The sequence below is a fragment of the Danaus plexippus genome, chromosome 17, assembly GCF_018135715.1.
Source record: "Danaus plexippus chromosome 17, MEX_DaPlex, whole genome shotgun sequence".
Taxonomy (NCBI): domain Eukaryota; kingdom Metazoa; phylum Arthropoda; class Insecta; order Lepidoptera; family Nymphalidae; genus Danaus; species Danaus plexippus.
The window spans coordinates 770,138-791,078 of NC_083548.1; the positions used below are offsets into that span (position 1 = coordinate 770,138).

The 20,941-nt window shown below is 29.5% G+C and overlaps 1 protein-coding gene across 2 annotated transcripts in view; it reads right to left on the reverse strand.

Annotated features, from left to right (window-relative positions):
- Nucleotides 1-20,941, reverse strand: part of LOC116771295 (potassium voltage-gated channel protein Shaw-like) — a 131,262-nt gene that overhangs the window by 57,878 nt on the left and 52,443 nt on the right. For both annotated transcript variants that reach the window (XM_061523357.1, XM_032663117.2), the window contains exon 3: nucleotides 13,759-13,891. In XM_061523357.1, coding sequence (XP_061379341.1) covers nucleotides 13,759-13,891 — 133 coding nt within the window. The remainder of the gene's footprint in view (nucleotides 1-13,758; nucleotides 13,892-20,941) is intronic.

The window sequence follows — 20,941 nt, forward strand, 5'->3', positions numbered from 1 at the left end:
TTAACCAAGCTGATAGCTTAGCGATTTCAATGTCTTTCAATAATATTATTTATGTTAAATAACTAATATTGTACGTAAAGACAAGTTTATATTTGTTAATCTTTTTATATAACTTCCCAATTCTTACTATTTCACATTAAAAAGCTCAAAGTGATGCTATAAATTGTTACAACATAAATAATTCTTTACTTTAAAGAACTGAAATTAAAAATAGTATACAATATATATGACTTTTTATTAAAGATTTAACAATAAAAGTAAACATTTATTAATCAAATGTAACAAGGTCTTAAAAACATTGTACAAACATAAGATCTTACAATATAAATAAAAGAAGTATCTATCACCTTATCCCAATGTTTCTCTTCGACTTTGTCGTGACAAACGATTGTAAGGTAAATAATGTGGAACTCAGATTTTTTCATCACACGTGAATATTTCAACATTCAATACAGAAAGAAGTTTCGTTTTGTGGATGAATAAATGTATGTATCATATCCACAAAATATAGTATTCTATTTCAAAATAAAATCACTACACCAGTAAATCCTTTTGAGATAAATAAATATGTATCAACAAAGAGAAAGTTGTCATCATTTTCACGCGAGTGTTATTGTCTTTATCCGAGATTTTATGTAATATTATGTTATGTTAGAACCTTTCCAGAAAAATATCTGTTCGAGAAACTAGGAGCAAAGTAGACTTATGTGTCACATACATGTGTATACTCAATGTGTACATCAAAGAATCTTACTACTTCGTGTACTGCGTTAAAGGTGTACTTAAATGTATATATAATAAGTCAGAGAGAAGTGTTGTATTTGCAAATTCATTAGATTTCACTAATTTAATAAATAGCAACGTTTGTTTGGCGTATAGATTATTTGAGGGATTTTTATCAAACTTCACTTTAGTTCATACATAAGAACAACATACAGGCTTTAATTTGTTTTGATATTCCTTGGATTTCCTGTGGGAACACGGCATAACAGATGAATACATGACAGATAATGCGGCCACACTACTATCATATTTTTTTTTAGGTCTACATTATTTAACTAAGAAATTAAATCCTTGTCATAGAAAAAGCTTCATAGAATAAATTGTGGAATATGTAACGTTGAATTAATTTCAATAACGAAATAACGTTGAATTAATTCCTATTAACTAAATAAATCTGTTTTAATCACAAATATTACATTTTCTAAAGTGTTCAGCAAAAATAATGTTCCGGAAAATACTCATCAAATTGTAGAAATTGTGACAAACGAACAGTGATTTGTATTATGTAGCAAGGACAACCTATACCTCCTTACTTGAATTGAGATAAAAATATATTGATAATACTATAATATCACTCAATAAAGTTCATTCTAGACGAGTAAAGTCGCGGGTGACAGTATGTCCAAAATAATCCTCACCAGTCCTCACCATAGATACGTCACCTCAGATCCCCTTATAACTTTAAACCTACAAATGTCGTGAAACGAAAGCCAGGCATTTATCTTACTGATGTTCTCCCGAGCATTGTGACTTACTCAGACTTTGTGCCTACCAACATCGTACATCACGTGACATTATATACCTTTGGGCAAATAGCTGTACATTTTAATAATTGACTGTTCAATTCACAAATATACTGCATACATTTACAGCTCAAATGATTTTATTAATCAAATTATTAGTGTTAATAAAAGGATCTTTATTTGCTTTCATTCGTTAAACATACTTCAAGGTAATGAACAAACAGGCAGCGTAAATCGATCACCTTTGATGTATGATGCGGACTGGCCGCAGATGGGCAGCGAGTATGACGTCAAATAAATAAAATTACTTCTCTCTGAATGCGACTACGTCAAAGTGTTGGTACGTTTAAATAATAAACGAAAACTTTTATAGTATTCCATTTGGTATTCAATATTTATGTGTGTATATAGTATATAATAATACACGAGTTTTGTGCTTCGTTAAACTAGATAAACGTTTCCCTATCTACTAAAACCACATACATAACTTAAGAAATAAAAACAGAAGACATACATTTTAATAATTTCTTTTAACTATTATCATAAATCTTACGTACATTTTAATTTGATAACATTTAGCTCATAGGTTTTCATAATAAGATTTTTATTTCTTTAAAATCTTTTTTGAAATATAAATTCAAATATATAATAATATATCATTGGTAATTTGTTTTATTTTTAAATGAACGTAATAAAGCGAACGTATTTTTAATAAAGAATAATTAATGCGAAAGAGGTAATGATAGTACTTAATTCATTATTTTCATTGTCAGTTCCTCTCAATGAGACTTCAAATCCATACACAACATCATTAGCATATATCCAATTTACTTCAAACTGTCTAAAGACAAACAATAACATTTGTAGAAACAACTTATGTCGCACTTGAGTAAACTTCCAAGTTACAATTAACGAGGATTAACATAAATTTGACTTAATGATTTAATTATTTGTATTTTGGGACTAATCTCTATGTCTGAATAGTCCGTTTGCGATGCAGCGTAGTAATAAGAACAGATGCACTTTAAAGGAACCAGATACAGAAGTTTTTAAAAATTATAGTTAATACAGTCATACAGTTATACATTGAAACCTTGTTAATAAAAAATGGACAATAATAGAGACGAAAACCATTCAATGAATTGCCGGGTCCATCGCGTTGCAGGGAGAGGAGCTTCAACAGTGCCTGGGACTTGCGACCCAGGTGTAGGTTTAAGGGGCCCCCATCTAACGCGCGTTAAACGCTCACCTCCACTGTCGAAGCTCCTCTCTCTACCTAACCAAATTTGAAACGAACCTACTAGGGCTGCCTTCAACGCACGATCCAAGAATGAACTGATGTTAGTTCTTGACAGTCCCAAGTCTTTTAGTAGGTTGTAGAGAGATTTGGCTGTTATACCTCTTGCACCTACTTCTACCATATATAAAATTACTAGAAACCCATTTTTAATGAGTTCGTTAAAGAGCTCGTAATACTGGTTGGCCTTGATGGCATGGTCTTTGGGGATGTTGATTTACCAAGAAAGCGTGAGCTTTATTATCACAACGCGGTTTAAAATTCGAAAATACATAAATGTGTCTGGTCTGGAGGACAACGCACAAATATCCTCTGGGATTTTCTAATGTTTCTCATACGTATCCCTCATTACAGTCAAATCCGAAGTCGTTTTAAAGATAAAGTAAGGCCTGACGTTTGATTTTGTAGCCCTAGTGCCTTCCCTCACAAAACCTACAGATCGCTCGTTTGTGATTATTTCTCTTTGCGCTCTGGCTACCAAAAGACTAAACGCTTCACGTATGATTTCCAGAACAGAATATTGACCGCTATCCAGGAGTACCTCACATCCCACCATCAAATGCTTAGAAGTTCCAACTGCCTTTCTGCATCCCTAAACTCATTGCATGGATCTTATATTTATCATTCTTGTCTTGCCGAATAAAAGACTTCAATATATCCTTACCTTGGGCCTTCTTACTTGATCCTAACCCTACTCTGTTACTTTGTGCTCCTATCACAAACTGCTTATGGAATTGAAGTCGTGACTCTAGCTCTGGGGCAACTTTGGCTTTTGGGAGCTATATAACGACTTCATCATGGGATTTCCCCAGGATCTCTTGGAAACTCTTAGGTGTTTATAGAGCTCCGATGGCCTTTTTAGACTCATTCCAAAACTACTGCGATTCCTGAATAAAGCTGATGAAGCAGTTAGCACGAGCCCGAGCCACAACTTCAACATCTTTATGACGCCTACATCTAATTTTGACAAAACGGTTTTATTAAAATCATAGACGAGGAAGGGCCAAATTAAACGTGAAGTTAGGTAATTGTCATAGATCCAAGCTTTTTTCTCTTTATTGATCTGTTGGCTATCTGCCTTGTTAAAATCATATATTATCGTTGTTAAGATCTTAAAATGTTAAGGTATTGTTAAGATCGTTATATTTACTTACATATTGTGAAACTTTACAAGCAGATGTTGCCCTGAATGTCATTTCAAAAAACATGAAAGATAATTATAAATTATTATAAAGTTATGAGAGAAGAGAAAAGTTGGAATTTATTGGTTTTGAACAACAAGGCACAGTAAAAGTATTTTGAGACCCCAAACAAGCCATCTTGTCATGTGCTAAAATTAATCGATAACATTTTGCCAAAGGCAGATTTCAATTAATTTCTGATAGGACTCTTAAATGTCAAATATTTAATAAAATTCACTCGTACATATTCAAATATCAACTTCTGGCAAAAGTCGCTGTCTGTATATTTTTTTAATCAAGGACCATGTATTGATCTTCAAAGCGTTTATTTGCTGGCTAGTTACATTTCCCATAATATGCCTACTTTTTGTGCGATAGTACTTTTAGGTGTAGATTTCCATTAGAAACTATTTTAGAAAAACAGAAAGCCAAAATACATTGGAAAATTAAGAAACCATAATATCAATATTATAAAAACGGTAAACCATGTCCTATTTTAATCAGTCAATCATGTGAGAATGATTACTGTAAAATACATTTGGAAAATTTTATATGAACGTAAACAATTAATATTGTAAGATAAAAAGAAAGTTCTCAAAAAATACAGGTTACAACACATGAGAATAATTTAGCAGCGCAGTGGTGTCATGGCAGCTATATCGTCCACAACATAACTGTGTCGTTAAGATTTGACGAGTCTGGGGTAATGTCTTCACTTCAAATGGATTGCCAATGACATTTTTATTATTGGCAATATACACTTTAAGACGAAAAAAATCCGATCAACATTTAAATTACAGCCAAAAAGAAGAATTTTAATTGGTAATGTTTTAAATAATAGAACTTTTGTGAAATTGAAGTTAATAAACCTCGTTTCTAGTATATAAATATGTATGCCTTTAGCTAACATTAAACGAATAAAATATTTTTAAAGCTTGTATTAAGATGATATCATCAATCATTAATATTTAACCTGTGAAGGGGTGTTAAAATTATGATATAGACAAGAATTACATATTGAAAGCCTTTCAAGTAACTCTTAAAACCTCATTTAATTTTCCGAGTGAATTCGAAATAAGGAACATTTCGAAAAGTTGAAAGAACGTTTGAATAATTTCATTGAAAAAACCGACTTTGTGAATAGCAATCTGGCTTCAGCTGCAAGTTACGACTCTATGTAAGATTGAATCAAACAAGTATTGCTTTATTGGCTCTCGACAACTCATAGTTTCAAAGACCCTCAAATTCAAAGGAATGACACTTTTGTTTCCATAAATACGCGCTCATATAAAGTAAGAAAGTTGTTCTCACAAGTTTTGTGTGAAATACAGAAATATTTCAACCATTGTATCAAAGTTTTATATTGCAATTTTTTTATGATTAATGTTTTAATTTTGTTGCAAGTGTTTTATTTGATTTATTTGACATTAATGGACAAACTCCTGTAATATTCTAGATTTGAACATAAACATGAGATCATACAGCTATGTATATGTAGACAATAGTTTGATGTTTATGCAAGACGATCTCCAATATTATTGAAACCATTAAGAGTTCTACTTCATTTCTTAGTTAGATAGTAAAATATTGAAATAAAAGAGAAATAATAATTTCATAAATGAACAAATTGTATGTCCAAAAAACAAAAATTTTTGTAAAATATAATTTAAGCTACCGGCCATATTTAGATTCAGTGTTTAAAAATATTTTCAGAATGAATTTAGTTCGTCTTACGGTAAGCAAAAAAAAATATATGAACGTTTCAAAAGTAGCAACTTTTTGAATTTAAATTTATATCTCTTGGCTACCTTCTTCTTCAACTTTTACACAGACTTGTGTAGACAAAAAAAATTGAGTTTGTTTATTTTGATAGAAAAATAAAAGCAAGCAAGCAAAAAATATATAATGTGTAATAGCAAAAAAAAAACTCGTGTATTCCTTAAATAAGATAAAACAAAAATTACATATATGTTATGTTATTTTGTGAGCTAAAAAATGATTGGGACGGAAATTGTTTATCATATTATATAAGCTTATGGTTCTAATATTGTATCATGTTGTCGTTATTAATTTATTACATATAATAATTAATACCTATGATACTAAAATTAAGACTTTTACCGACATGCTCTCTGTAACATCCAGTTGCTTCATGAAGTCATGTCCCTCATAAAGTTATCTCGTTACAGAGCTACATCACAGAATCAATTTGTGTAAACTACAAGCTGGTTACTTCAGACTAATGGAATTACTTCACCCCTGGGCACACGTGTGACTTGATTTAATAATGGGTATATTTTCTGCTAAAATGAATCAAACATTCCACAAATTCATGACTGATATTAGCAAGAAGACGTGGAAAATATAATAATAATTCCGTAAATAGTAAATATAAATACACATTTTATTTCATTGTCAAAAACTAAAAGATATGTAAGTTCAGCTGCATTCCTAAATTATTTTAAGTGCTTTAATTCCTTCAATCAATCTCTGATATATTTCTGTGGTCTTTTAATAACGTTTAATATATAGGTATGTATTTTTAAAATAGTTAATTTTATATATTTCAAATATATATATTAATATTACATACCTCAATAGCTAAACATTCACAAAGGTTGACTCGTAGATAAAATACTAATTAAATTACTGAACAAAATAATATAAAATAGTTATTAAAAATATTACAGGACACAATGTGATCTTTAAAAGGTTAAAAATGAAAAAAAAATCCGACAACGATAAAGTGACTATTAAAAACAAATGTGATTAAGACCCAACAATATTACACTTGTTGTAGATTGACTATTAATCACTGCGGTAGTAAAGCTAAGATTTGCAAGTAATTTAACAATATATTTACTCACAAGCTCCCTTGGGATAAACTTTCTTAATTTGACTATAAACAATAACATCTGTGGGATCAGTTAACCTTATACACGATCGAATTTCTAAGTTACATAGAAATAAATCAACATGAAGATAGTTCATGTACTAGAAGCGTGTGTATATACAAATGTAAGTGATTATTATTATATATATAGTTTTTCATGATGTTTGAAGGTTTTTTGCTCTTTCAAGAAATAATTACTTACAGGGTGATGATGTAAGTTAACAGTAATGTAACTTAGATATAAGAATAAGACAAAGGCGTTGTTATTCCGATTTTTTGTCATCTTATTATAATGTCTGTTTTATTTTACTCTGAAATTGGAGAACCAAGAATATTCTACTTATATAAAGTTATATATTATCATATATACTTATACATTAAAGAATATATTTATAGTAAATTTGATGCTAAAACACATTAGGTATACCAACTATTGCTCAGGATATGACCCACGTGGATAGTAAAAAAACGGTTTTTCCTTTTTAAGTAACATAATACAATTAATTCAATTCATAAATAGGAAGACTTTGCTATTTAATTATAAATTATGTTTCGTGTTTTATGTTTATACTTGCACAATCAAAGATCATTAATTTATTTGTAAAGATAAAATATAAAATTATTTTAAAGTCTTATTCTTAATTAAGATCCTGTATTTTCGTATCGTTCAACAAATTAATTAAATATGATGGTTCAAATAATTAAGAGATAAATATTTAAAGAAATGTCAAAGACGATAAGTGGAGCAACATAATCTAAGGCACCGCTTGCGTTAAAAAATCCGTCATTTAATGAATCATATCAGTGTTAAAAGCTGAACAAGTTAAATTATTTATGAATAAACTTAATATTTTTGACATTTAAAAGAACGTGAGCCAATTCATACGGCACTGTTTTGTTTACCTCTACAGGTTTGACGGATTTCGTCCCTCTTTGAGTTCCAAATCTAGCTTTTCAAAAGTTCTTTTTGTATTACTAGCTGTCATGTTTTATATTTTAACTTTCCTAAACATGATTACATACATCTGTTACAACTGTATTATGAACATAACATCACTGTTTGTAACTGTTGTATATATTTATAGAAAAATATTGACTAATCTCGTCATATGATCATATCCTTTCTTCAAAGAGCTCGCTCATGGTAACGTCAAAGAAAATGTCAAAGGTTTAGAAAGTAATAACTCGATACTCAAACATAATTTGTTTTCTTATAAAAATAAAACAGAATAACGCCTTGTTTCATCCGCTTTAATAACGATTTAAAGGCAAAGTTGCCATGTTTTATGTACATTAAATTTTATGAAAAAATTACATGGTTTTTATCTTTAACCTTCAATATTCCCTGAAACATTATAAAAAAAATTATAAGGACATATGAATATTACCTTAAAAATTATTAGGGATGATATAGGAAACATGTTCAATTTTGGGTGTGGCCGCTAGATGGATATATTGAACAAGATACATTAAAATAAAAATTAGTCTCATTATTTTAAATTGAAAATGTTTAGAGAAACGCTAAACTAAACTTATACAACTTTTTTGCTATGTTAGAAATAATGTTAACATTATTCAACGACACTGTCGTTTTTGTCGAAAAAAGCTTTCGATAACAAGAGTAAGTAATATGAATTATTCGTTGTTACATTGTTTGTTTCATTAAAATCAATTGCGACTGCTCTAAACAAAGCTCTGTGAATGGAAAGACTATACTGAGTGCTCAATCCTCTCAGAGATTCTCGTCTCTCGAGACTTACGAGTAAAATAAAAGAAATATGTTTATCTTTAATTAATTAAAAAAAAAGAATGTCCCGTCAAGAAACTTGAATTCCGAAATAAAAAAGTCGGGCCTTATGGCCTTAAGGTATATTAGTTTAGGAGTTATGGAGAGTTGTGATGTTAACTAAATTACTAACAAGGAAAACATAAACAACCATCAACTGCGAGTATTCAAATAACTTCGTTTTCATTTTAAAAGAATTGTATTCCAACAGGTAGAACTAGTTTAACAAACATTTTCTCACTAAAGAATGGATATACATAGAATGTTTATGTGGAAGTGAAACAAAAATTATATCGCTCTAGTATTCAACGTTAATTTCTTAAAACAATCAAAGTTAAAATATGTGTTTGTATTACAAATGCACTTAGTATAATTCATAAAATACTATATAAGAACGGTTCCATTATCATTACTGATATGAACGTAAGCTATACTGTAGTTTTTCATTGAAATGTTGTAATGATTCTCGTATATTTTTCTATAATTTTCAAGCACAAATATTTCATTTGGTTATTCTACATATAGCTTTCGGTTATATGAGTCATTTATTGCGTTATTTTGCATGTTATTTTTAAGGTTATTTTTAATAATATCGTTGAAAGACTTTGGAATTTGGAAAATTTATTGTTACAGACAGGTACTAAAAACTTTTTGATGGTTAAATTATTTTGAAGGAATAAAGAACAATCGCTACAACCTCCAGCCAGACAAGCAAGTTGTTGATTTTAGAAGATTTATATAAATAAAATAAATGATGACATAATATTGATACACGAATTTATTGTTCACATTTCATAAATTAATAATTCAGAAATATATTTTCTTCGGTTAGGGATTCTACCTTATAAAAACAATTTATGTTCGGTTTAAGATCCCGCAAAATCTTAAGGATTCAGACAGAAATCCCGTGGGGTCAGAAACAATGTTGGAATACAATCCCTACAAATGTGAATAATTTAGGATTCTTTTTGTACTAAAAATATAATTGAGGGGTATTAGTATTCAAATACTAAGTCTTACGCGAACTGGGTGGAATACTGGAATTAGAACATTGCTTAGTGAATTGAAAAACAACCTTAACAAATGTAATGACTGCCTACACTAAATATAATGTTATGTAAATACTAATATCTCATATGTATTTCAAATTAAAATCATCAGAAATCCAAGAATACTTGCGCCATGAATCGAATTTAGAAACATCAAACGACTGAGTGTAAATTATTATAAATAAATCGGACACTTCAACTTTGTATACATTGACTTTAATTTTGGGAACTTGCTAGCCTTTATTTATATTTTATAACAGCTGTAGCAGATAATTGAGTTTGATTTAAAATTTAAACATTTAAAAATAACTATTGGAGGTGATCTAAATACGAATAAATAATTACCATTACTTCATAGATTTATCGTTTTAATACTATATCTAATAATAATAGTTATACTTAGTTTATAAATAAAAATTATAATATATATATATATATATCTTTACCGTATATTGACATATCTTCATATCGAATAAAAAAAGATATAATTTGTACGTGTAAGAGCTTCATTGTGTGCTCCATATTTCTTGTATGATAAATCATATTAATTTTGCTATTAACATAACACAGTAAGAGCAATATTATTATGATGGATTATATAATATTTTTCCGATTCAGTTGTGACAAATGGTCTTAAGGTTATCCTTTAAGTTTTTTTGCACCGTCTGAATATTTCATTGGTCCGAGTCACAAAGGAAAACTTTGATAAGTGAAACGGTAAATGGGACTTGTTTATTCATTTATCATCAGAAAATAAGACGAATCGTACGTCATAAAAGTTAGAATTATGTCTGAACAACAAACTATAAAGTATAAAGTATTATAAGAATGTCAACCGCAGTCATTAAGATTGTTTGGAAATCGTATTTATTGTTCATAGCCATTGGATAACGTGTCAAATACAAAAATTTCTTTTGCTTAAAATATTTTGATAAGAATGTTTTTTTTTTTAAGTACAAATACTAAGCGATCCACTCGATATCATGTCAAAGCGGTACGCCAGAAAAGTAGAAATCGATGGCGGTAGATCATAAATAACAAGGACCGACTGACAGACATTCACATCTCGTCTGCCCGTGATCACGGTTGCTGAAAAGTAACCGAAACGTCGGGATTATGTAGTTTTAAAATAATAAAATCCGCATAGTATATCCGAAATATATTAGTTTCATTAAAATGAATAAAACTCACGAAAGTCTTAGATCTCATTATATTTTTAACCCTGGGTTTACCTTACCACATTTCTTAAAATAAATACTAGCTTTGTGACATTTAGCTTTTAAAAAAATATTAAATCTAAAGAGTTTTCAATTAGTATGTAACTGCGATTACGAAAAATATTTTAAGGCATAAGCTTGGACTCTAAAAAGTATAACAAACAAGAAATATTAACACGAACAAATTACGTAAACTTTATTTAAAAATTGCTAAAATGTAGGTTAAAGGTGTTTTAATAACATCTCTAATTATTATTCGAACATTTAGTCAGTACATTTTCTTAATAGATCAAGAATAGATGTGAATTGTATGTTGTAAAAGTTTTAATTCAAACATAAATCGGTATATTCTACGAGTGTAGTTAAACAGAAGCTAGACGTAAGCACAGCACGAGATAGTTTTCATATGATTTCCACTTTCGATTCTGAAGAGTTACATTATAAAAACTGACAGCATATAAATTATTTAATATAATTTAGAATTTGTTTTAATAAATCAATAAAGTATGTAGAAATTTTCAATGTTTGTATTAAAATTAAACCTTATAGAGATTTTTAAAATAATCTAATCATACATTAATATCTCATATGTTTACTGATTAGGAAATTCGATAACAACATAGATGAAATCTGGTTCCTGGTTGACCACAAGGTAATGAGAACAGCTTTCATTTTTTCAATGATCTTTGATATGTACGGACAGAACTGGAGTGGGCAGCGAGTAATCTGGCGTGAAATAATATTACCGCGCTATGAGAGCATGAGTCGACGTAATACTAGAGAAATGTGTGCCACTAACATAAAGGTTATGTTTGCAATATTTTAAAATGTATCGTTTGTAAATATTGACTAGATTTTTAAAACAATCTGTACTATACATCGCTTGTCATCAATTTATCTCAAGAATTCCATATAAAGTTAATAACAATTATTTCTTTATATTAATTATGAATTGACTGATGTAACCGTTTTTTAATCTAATTAAGGTTGCCGTTTCTAAAAAAATCCAGATAGCCAACGAGAGACGAAATTATTATTAAAATTTCAGTTAGTAAACGATCTCATTAACCAGATAATTTGTAGTTGCACTTGTTTTTGAACGACAGTAAAGTCAACTTACCATCGAACAGACCGTGGTATAGTTTTTGGCCATTTAAATTGAGTTAACATAAGTGATTGGGGTGAGTATTGGTTTCGATTCCATCTCTCTAACAAGTTACTTGACTATTCCATTGATTATAAACCACTAGTTATGAATGAAAAGTTATTTTTTTTAATTTTTTTGTACGTGTCATAAATTTTTGTCTCATAATATTATATGTTTTTCTGTTTGAGTAATTTTTGGAATGGGCTTTCAGGGAATTATCAATTAATACTAAGTGCTTGTTTGTTTACTTTCAAAGGTTTTTTGTATATAAATTAATTCAATCCATAAGATTAAGTCCTTTCGTATCTTTTGAATGAGTTTGTTCCTGTTCTATTTCATGGTTTAAGACTTTACCCTTATCGTAAATATCACGAAAACCATCAACCATTTTTGTTTAATCAGTCATATTTATTATTTAATAACAGTCATCTTTGAAAAAACGAATCCATTTAAAGTAAACCATATAAGTTTTGATTTGAAAAAGAAAAAAATTTGTTTATTTTAAGTAACCGCCGTTTATTTTACCCACGTTAAAATATACGAGACAGAAATTCGTTCAAATAATAGTCCTTGTGTATTGAGTAAGGCGGGACTTCATAATGCGTCCCTGTGGACGAATTTGTCTGATTTCCATTCTAATGTCGTTACAAGTCAAAGAAACAATTGTTTCAGCAATGCCGTTTTCCCGTTCAGGGAACAGTGATTTTTTTCAATAAATGGATTTAATTAAAACTTGTAATTAATTGTAATGAGGGATTTTTGAGTCTTAAGCAATTATATATTTTTAACCAAAATTAACTCTAGATCGTAAAACAATGGATGCAATTAATTTCGTTTATATTAATATTACCTGATGTTGGGCTAAACCGATCAAGTTAAGATGCAATCTCGGAACATTTTCTATTTTACAATTTACATTATGCTATCAAAGTTCAAACACGCCAAAATTAAGTTAATTATTGTAGGTTAGAACATCGGAAACTAGTTAGAGCACTGAACGAATAACAAAATTGAATTCTATTACCAATTCATTACGATGAAAATCGAAAATCAGGGCTCTTTCCATGTAAATTGCTACGGTAATAGCATTTAGACGGAACATCTTTCTGAACGGTATTTCATTTAGGTAGAGTCTATTTTTCCTTGTTCCGAGAAAGTACTCCACAGATAAGATCTCGAAAGCCTGTCCATTTAACTTTTTTTCTAAAGCTGTAAGCGAAATGGCATCTGGTACAGTAGAATGTTCAGGGCGTCACATCGATTTGACAAAGTAGGGACGTCGTGATCATAAATCTTGACTTTAATAAATTTGATCCACAATATTAGTTTTCATGATTTTTTCTAGCCTTATATAAGTTTTATTAGAAAAACGTGAAAGTGATTTTCCTTTGTTAATATCAAACGGTACAAGTACTTTCTTGCCATGACAGAGGGTTAACGAATAGTAAAATCGTAAATAAAAAGTGATCTTAAAAGAAATTTGGTATAACCACTTTCAAAATGGTAACAGTTTACTTATTGATATATAAAAACAAATGTTTTTTAATTTACGTAACTATTTCATTGATTTGATTGATTAATATTTTTTAACCCAATTTGAAAAGAAAATACATTAATTTATGGAACATGAAGTAGAGACGGATTGAAAAAAAAATTACATACTTGTGTGTCTCTGTGGATGCTGTATGTAGACCAGCAGCAGGGTTCCACCTGGTTGGAGTCCAGTCCCCAAAACTCCAATTCCTCCTCGAACAAAGGACCGCAGACATTTGTGGGATAGTGGAGTTTTCCAGTTCTACAAAAAATATGAAATTAAATGACTTCATACGTCGTTATTGAGTAAGACATCCGAATGTACATATATATATTGTATATCATATAAAACCTTATAGAAGTTTATGAAATTTTGAATTTATTAAATATTATACACAATTATATATAAGTAAATAATTGTCAATTTAATATAAGTTAATAACAAACGAGTTCCATTTGAAAACCTGTCTCTAATATTCAACGATTTATCTCCACTTCAGGATACAGTGTTGACGAATATAAAAACGTTCGGGGAAATTTCAACGTAAGCGCAATGAGTTACAGGTGATAATAAGTTGCTCTCTTTTATAAGTAGGTACCCTGTACGTGCTCTCAAGAATGGTGGAAATATATTAGGCCTTAATTTGCTGGGTTCCTCGTATGTAGCAATTACGTGTATTGGGCCATTCTATGCTGTTTAATGGCGGGTCCAATGGGACTACGATTCTACTATTCTAACTAGAAAATTATAAGCTTAGCTTCTATAACAACGGTTTGGAATTTGAGTCTTCTCTCGTTATACATTTAAGACTTGTTTATTGTTTCTATCGGAACTTTAATATACAATTAACACAATAAGTGATTTATAATTAATACACTTATAATAATATTGTTTTCATAATATAAAAGAAAATAGTAGTTTTGTACATTGCACAATTAATTAGTGGTCGCTTAGATTGCTTTGTCAAAAAAAAAATATCAGCGTCTTTACTTAGTTATGTAAAGATGATATTACTTATTATACTTGTACTCTTATTTAAATTTATATTCGACTAAAAACCAAAGGTTTCAAAGTTTTTCATAAATAATTTTCTAACCCCAAAAATCATATACAAGGACTTATGAATGATAAAATACAGACTATCCTAGTTTAGTTCAATGACGCAAGAATTCTCTATTACTTCTAGTTGACCTAATTTTAGTTTTATAATCGACGTGAGTCCTCTACTGCCTTCATTATCTAACATGCATATATATTTACAATAAATAGGGTTAAGTGACGGAAAGCAAAGCAAATATTCGAAAAACTAATCAATCAATCTGATTAACATTCAAAATTCAATTTACTTAACTAATATACAGGAAAGCGCAGAAAGCTTTGAAATTCTTTTATAAAAAAAATCGATAGTATAAAGAATAATAAAATATATATCATTATCAAAAAAGAATTTTAGAAATTAATTCAGGGCCAATCAACGAGAGCCCGAGGCTAATTGTATGAGGATTTTTTCGTATCGGTTTTTCTTTTACAAAGTTAGATATTTAAATAGATATGGTAATACTCTCTTTCATTAAAGTAAAACCATTTTTGGTTTCAATTTTGAAGATAATTTAAATATAAATAATTTAATAGATAATGTGTGCATTTTATATTTAAGTATAGATAAGGTGTAGTTATTTTTATAAGTGTGCGCAGATGTTATATACAATCGGAATGAGTAATTTTTAACTATTATCTCGCTTATCCTCTTTCCTAAACTAATGCTAAGTCCCTTACAGTATCACAACCAGAATCCTTCGTAGTATTAAAGTATTAACATTTGGTTACAGCTCAGCGACGCTTTGATAGAGTCTCATTCTGCTTCTTTTGTTGAAATTAGAATTTAACAGTTCTTCATTTCTCAAAATTATATTACGAGTATTAAGGTAGTATCTTGACTATACTTTTATACAAATAATTTATACATGTTAATTTACAAAGCAAATTAAAATACTAAATAAAATAATAAAAAACTTGTTAAAATTTTGGGAAACAGTGTGTAATCTTAATAATATGGCTTACTTAAATCATTTAGTTTGGAATCATTCAAAATTGTGTTTCATTCAACCAAATACTTACACTTTTACCAATAAAATACCATTTTTATCAAATCTCTATGATAACAATTTATTCGTCAGGAAATTAACATACATGTCGCAGCGAGAGACTCGTGTATCAAAAATATTCATTTTTGTGTATTCGTTTCTTATCTGTTATTAATAGAGAGATGAGAATCTTCGGCTAGAGCTCATCCTCATGTATCCCATGCTGTGGACCCGGCACTGCACGGTGAAATCATGGACTGCTGAGAAGTTTCGTCTCTGTCATAAGAGAATTCATTATATATTTTTTTCAAATTACCCACTTCATGAATGTAATTAATTTTAGTAATTCATTCGTCAGGTGATTAGTTTTGTGAATGTACCCACAATTATAAAGCCGAATTTACCATATAAAAGTCCCAGCATAATCGTACTTAATACATTCTACATTGGTTGCTGTTGAGAATCAAAGCGGTAGAGTCTTTGCTATAGAATTCTTGACAATCATTTTAACAATTTGTTAGCAATGAACGAGTATCGTTTTGAATAAAGACAATCTTTTCTTCTATATGGAAAGCAGTCTTACGTCACCAGTTCTAAACGTCAAGACCCAAAGGCCTTCTCAGTTAATATGATCTCGTTCTCGGTTCCACGAGGTTTCCGTCGCTCGTACAAATATATATTTTTTATAATAATTTACTTTCGTTTTATTGAACGTTGAATCAAAATCAGTTCAACAATTTAAAAGCTGTAGGTGCTATCTTCAAGGTTTACTTAATATACTACACACTACATGGTATGCAAATCCTTTTAGTAAACCATTTCCAATTAATAAATAAATGTACAAAATAATTTTAAACCAGACAATATTCTTTACTTTAACATCATTGAAATATTATTATATATGTTTGTATAAGACAAGTAATTTAATGTGAAACCTGAATAGATCGACTGAAACAATGGAGTACAAAAATATTCTAATATAATTACAGCGTGTATATACAAGTATGAACTAGAACAAAAGCTTGTAGTGCCTTGTTGATATACAGACGTATCATTCATAACATTACCTTGTACATTACGATTCGTGCCACAATCACAACTTCATTATAATAACATATTTTAATATTAAATTTAGCTCAAATGTCTTCTTTTCTTATTAATTGTTTTAATTTAATTATATGAGAACTTTACAAAATAACTTTATGTGAAATGTATTTATACTTTACACTGTGCTCCCAAAATATCTTTAAAAACTTCTAAGTACTTATATGTTCCTGGTACGACGCTATGAATGTTGGTATGCTTAACATTCGCTTACTTAAAAACTTACGAAAGCATTTGAATGAAAATCAGTATGTACGTACTTGGCAGTAATGCTGAAACGTGAATTATCTTTAATTCAATGAATCCTGAAAAACATTTCTTCATTTAAACGTAATTTTTACGAAATGCTGTCAAAAATGTTTTAGTGCCGTATTATTTTCTGCTTTTGCTTATCATGTTTTAATTTTATCACTAAACTATTATCATTCATGTATGTGTAATAATAATAAATCTATAATGTTTTCTTATACTGCTTTTCTCATATTTGAAGAGTCCGATAAAAACTTTCAGACGGTGACAAAAACAGCTTACGTTCTTTATCGTGAAAGTTCCACCGAAAAAATCGTTATCCATAAAAATCTTTCTACAGTTTTGCCAAAGAAAATAAAAATAATTCTCTATTATTCACTGTCACTTATTACAACGGTATATATACCAATCTTCCATATCCAATAAGTTATTGTCTGGAACACAGATATTTCTTTAATGTTTCCTTCCTACGAAATATTACTAATAATAAGTAAGTCTTCATATTAATTATATTTGAAGCCACGGAGAACTGTTACACTCTAAAGTAGTGTTTCAATAAAACCAGCAGAATGAGAATCTGTCAAAGTGTTGCTAAGCTGTGACCAAATGTTTAATACTTTAATACTACGAAGGATCCTGGTTGTGATACTGTAAAGCACACCACAGATGCTACTATGCACTGCTTACCCTAAAAATACAATAACTAAAACTACATTGTTTAATTCTCACTTTCATACTTTTAATCATACATTACGTTATATGAATGTTTACGAAAATTTTATGTGAATTTAATGTTTACAAATTTGTTAAAAATGCCAACCATCAATGTAAAAACTAACATTTTCAACCAGTCGCTGCTAGCGGCTAGCACCGCTTCCCAGTCAAACCGACCGTATGCACTGCTGAGTGCATATATTCCATACAAAAAATCTCACGGACGATCTATAAATCTCGTGATGTATGCAGGGAACATTTATGCATATATACACAAAGGCGCGTGTGTGTGTGGAAAAACTACACATGTGTTAGCGGTCGAGATGCACTACTTCCTTAACCCTACTCGTTTAAAACGTCATAGAAACTGAGTTAATTGTCAAATGAAAAGGGACTATTTAGTTTGTCGGCATACCGTTCAATATATTTCGCCATTTTGTTACAATTGTTTTTCCAAGCGCAAGTGAATTAGTTTTAATTAGCTAATTAGTGAATTTATTGACGAATTATGGAAAATTATAGCTGTGAGCTTTGTAATAGTGATGTGTCTTTAACGAAATTTATTACGAGTACATTTTCAATGTTGTTGTTTGATGATAAAATTTAAATAATTACATAGGGAAGGTATGTGACCAGTTTAGATTTAACTAAAAAAAGGTAACGTAACCCGTTTTAATAAAAAATATTATGAAAGTTACAATAAGCTAGCAGGCTGTGTATAAACGAATACATTATTTTGTTTTCCTTGTTTGTTGTTTTCAAATATTAATAATTAGAATGTTTGGATCTAAACTGAATGTTCCGATTTAAATAATTTTCATAAAGCGGTGATGAGCAAACAGCTCATAATCATTTCATGCTATTTTCGTGGTACAGAGGTAGTTGATAGATTTATAAAATATATAGATGTTAGTTCTGATCGGACTGCTGTAACTTTATGCGTGAATATTATCTAGTTTTAGAGGAGGAAATTATGATAAAAATTGTTTTTTTTTTCAAACATATTCTGCTTACTCTACCCCAAATCTGTGTGCACGCCCCCGCAGTAAAGGACATAGCATTAGGTGAGGTTAGAGGATAAGTGAGATAACAGTTAAAAATATTCATTTCAACTGTGTATAACATCTTCATACACTTATATTTATAAATTATGTCTCTGTGTCTTTTAGTTTGCATACAAAAAAAATTAAATACTGTCAGATTTTTATTGGTTATAATTATTCAAATGAGCAAATAAAATATACTAAAAAAAAAATCAAAGTTGCCAAATAAATGAATGGTTCTAGATAACTTGGTTTATTTGATATACCAATAACATTTAATAAAAATTGTAATGGGATGAGAGATGAATCTTTTAACAACTTTGGCTTTGCCTCACCAACTGGAAACGACCGTGTAAACGATTTCATTATGTTTATTTATATCTTATTATTTAAAGTCGTCGAGCTTTTGCTAATTATAAGGAGTTTTGCTTTAAATTCTTAAAATATTATTTAACGTTATTTTGTTTTTGATGGAAATATTATTTCTAATTTCGGATAAAACATAGCGCTCTCTATCCTTGAGGCATTCTGAATCGTGTTCCGAGTCCTTTTTGACGTACGTTTTGCATCCACACCTTGACATTGGCAACACTCACGGGTCAATGAGCACTTTCACGCGCTAAGGAATATTGTTACAGAAGATAAGCTTCAAACTATTGATATATTGGCCGCCCCTGATCACGAGTAATATCTTTTGAAGTTTAAATGTAAGTAGTTGCGCCGTTTGTTCTAAATAAATGTAATTTGTGAGAGCAGCCTTCCTAAACATTATCGAGTTATACGGTACATGTACGTTCAACACAATCTTTATTATTTCCGATACCCGCTATAAGGGAAACTACAATATCATGAAAATGAAAAAGGTGTCCTGTAGACGGCTAGTAGATCTCATAAGAAGAACTGGCGAATCATACATGACGCCCTTGTGAAATCTCGCCTTTTCTTCCAATCTAGGAGAGACCCATATGCTTTTTATGATTGGTTATAAACACTTATCAAAATTTCGGGCCCGATCAATACTGTCTACAATTGGTCCGAACTAATCTTTTAACGTACTTCATAATTAACTAGTTTTATTTACTGTACCTATATTTTATATTTTGTCATAAACTAGCGAAGCAATTTTTATTTTCTGACTGGATCTAGAAACGGGTTCTCATAAAAACTGTGTTTATCAATTATAACAAGATCGAATGATATGATTTCTGTTTTCTTGCTTCTTTATACAAATCAATTCTGGCGACAAACTCACAATAAATATCTGGGCTGTAATAAAATGTAAATAAAACTAATACTTACGAATTACTAATCAAAATATTACTTTTATTTACATGAATACTCGCGAAAATCTCAGATCTCATATATATATTGATACATATATATTGATACATATTGAATTGTAATAACAATATTTTATTAGGTTTAACAATGAATTTCGACTCTATTCCACTAGATTGAGATAAAAAGTAGACCTTTTTAAAGTTTTAATAGTTAAATAAAAAAATCATTCAAATAAGTCAAAGGTGTCAATAAGCAATAAGTTTTTTATATACTATACTACTATTACTATGCTATTTTATTAAGAGTCAAATTTGTTTCTTCTCTCATTTTCTTTTCATTTTCGTTTCTTGTTTCATTGCTGTGTTAATTCGCGTTGCGACAACGTTCACAGCGCTTTTTCAACCATACTGACTTTATTTGAGCGAATTTTATAGTATTGTCCATGTAGACAATCGTTATATAGAACGAATGACGTTAAAAAATTTATAGTATAAGTATCATGTACAAAACGTCAGTGATATCTAGGACTCGGCTCCAAATAGTTCACAAAAAAAAAAATATATATATATCGTGTGTGTATATAAGCGTAGTGGGAAAATCTGTTTAATGTGTTTAATATTTTTAATTCAAATAATTTCCGCATCCATTACAATATTTATGCGAGTAAAACTAAACTCACAATGAATCGCTGTTAAGATATAAATGCTTTTAAAATTCATCAAAGCCATATACGTTACTTTGTACTTCTGTAGATATAAATTAATCGTGAGGCTTGTTCAGCTTAATGCAAATACGAGCAAAACAAAAGAAGAGCAAACAGAAATAAATCGGATTTT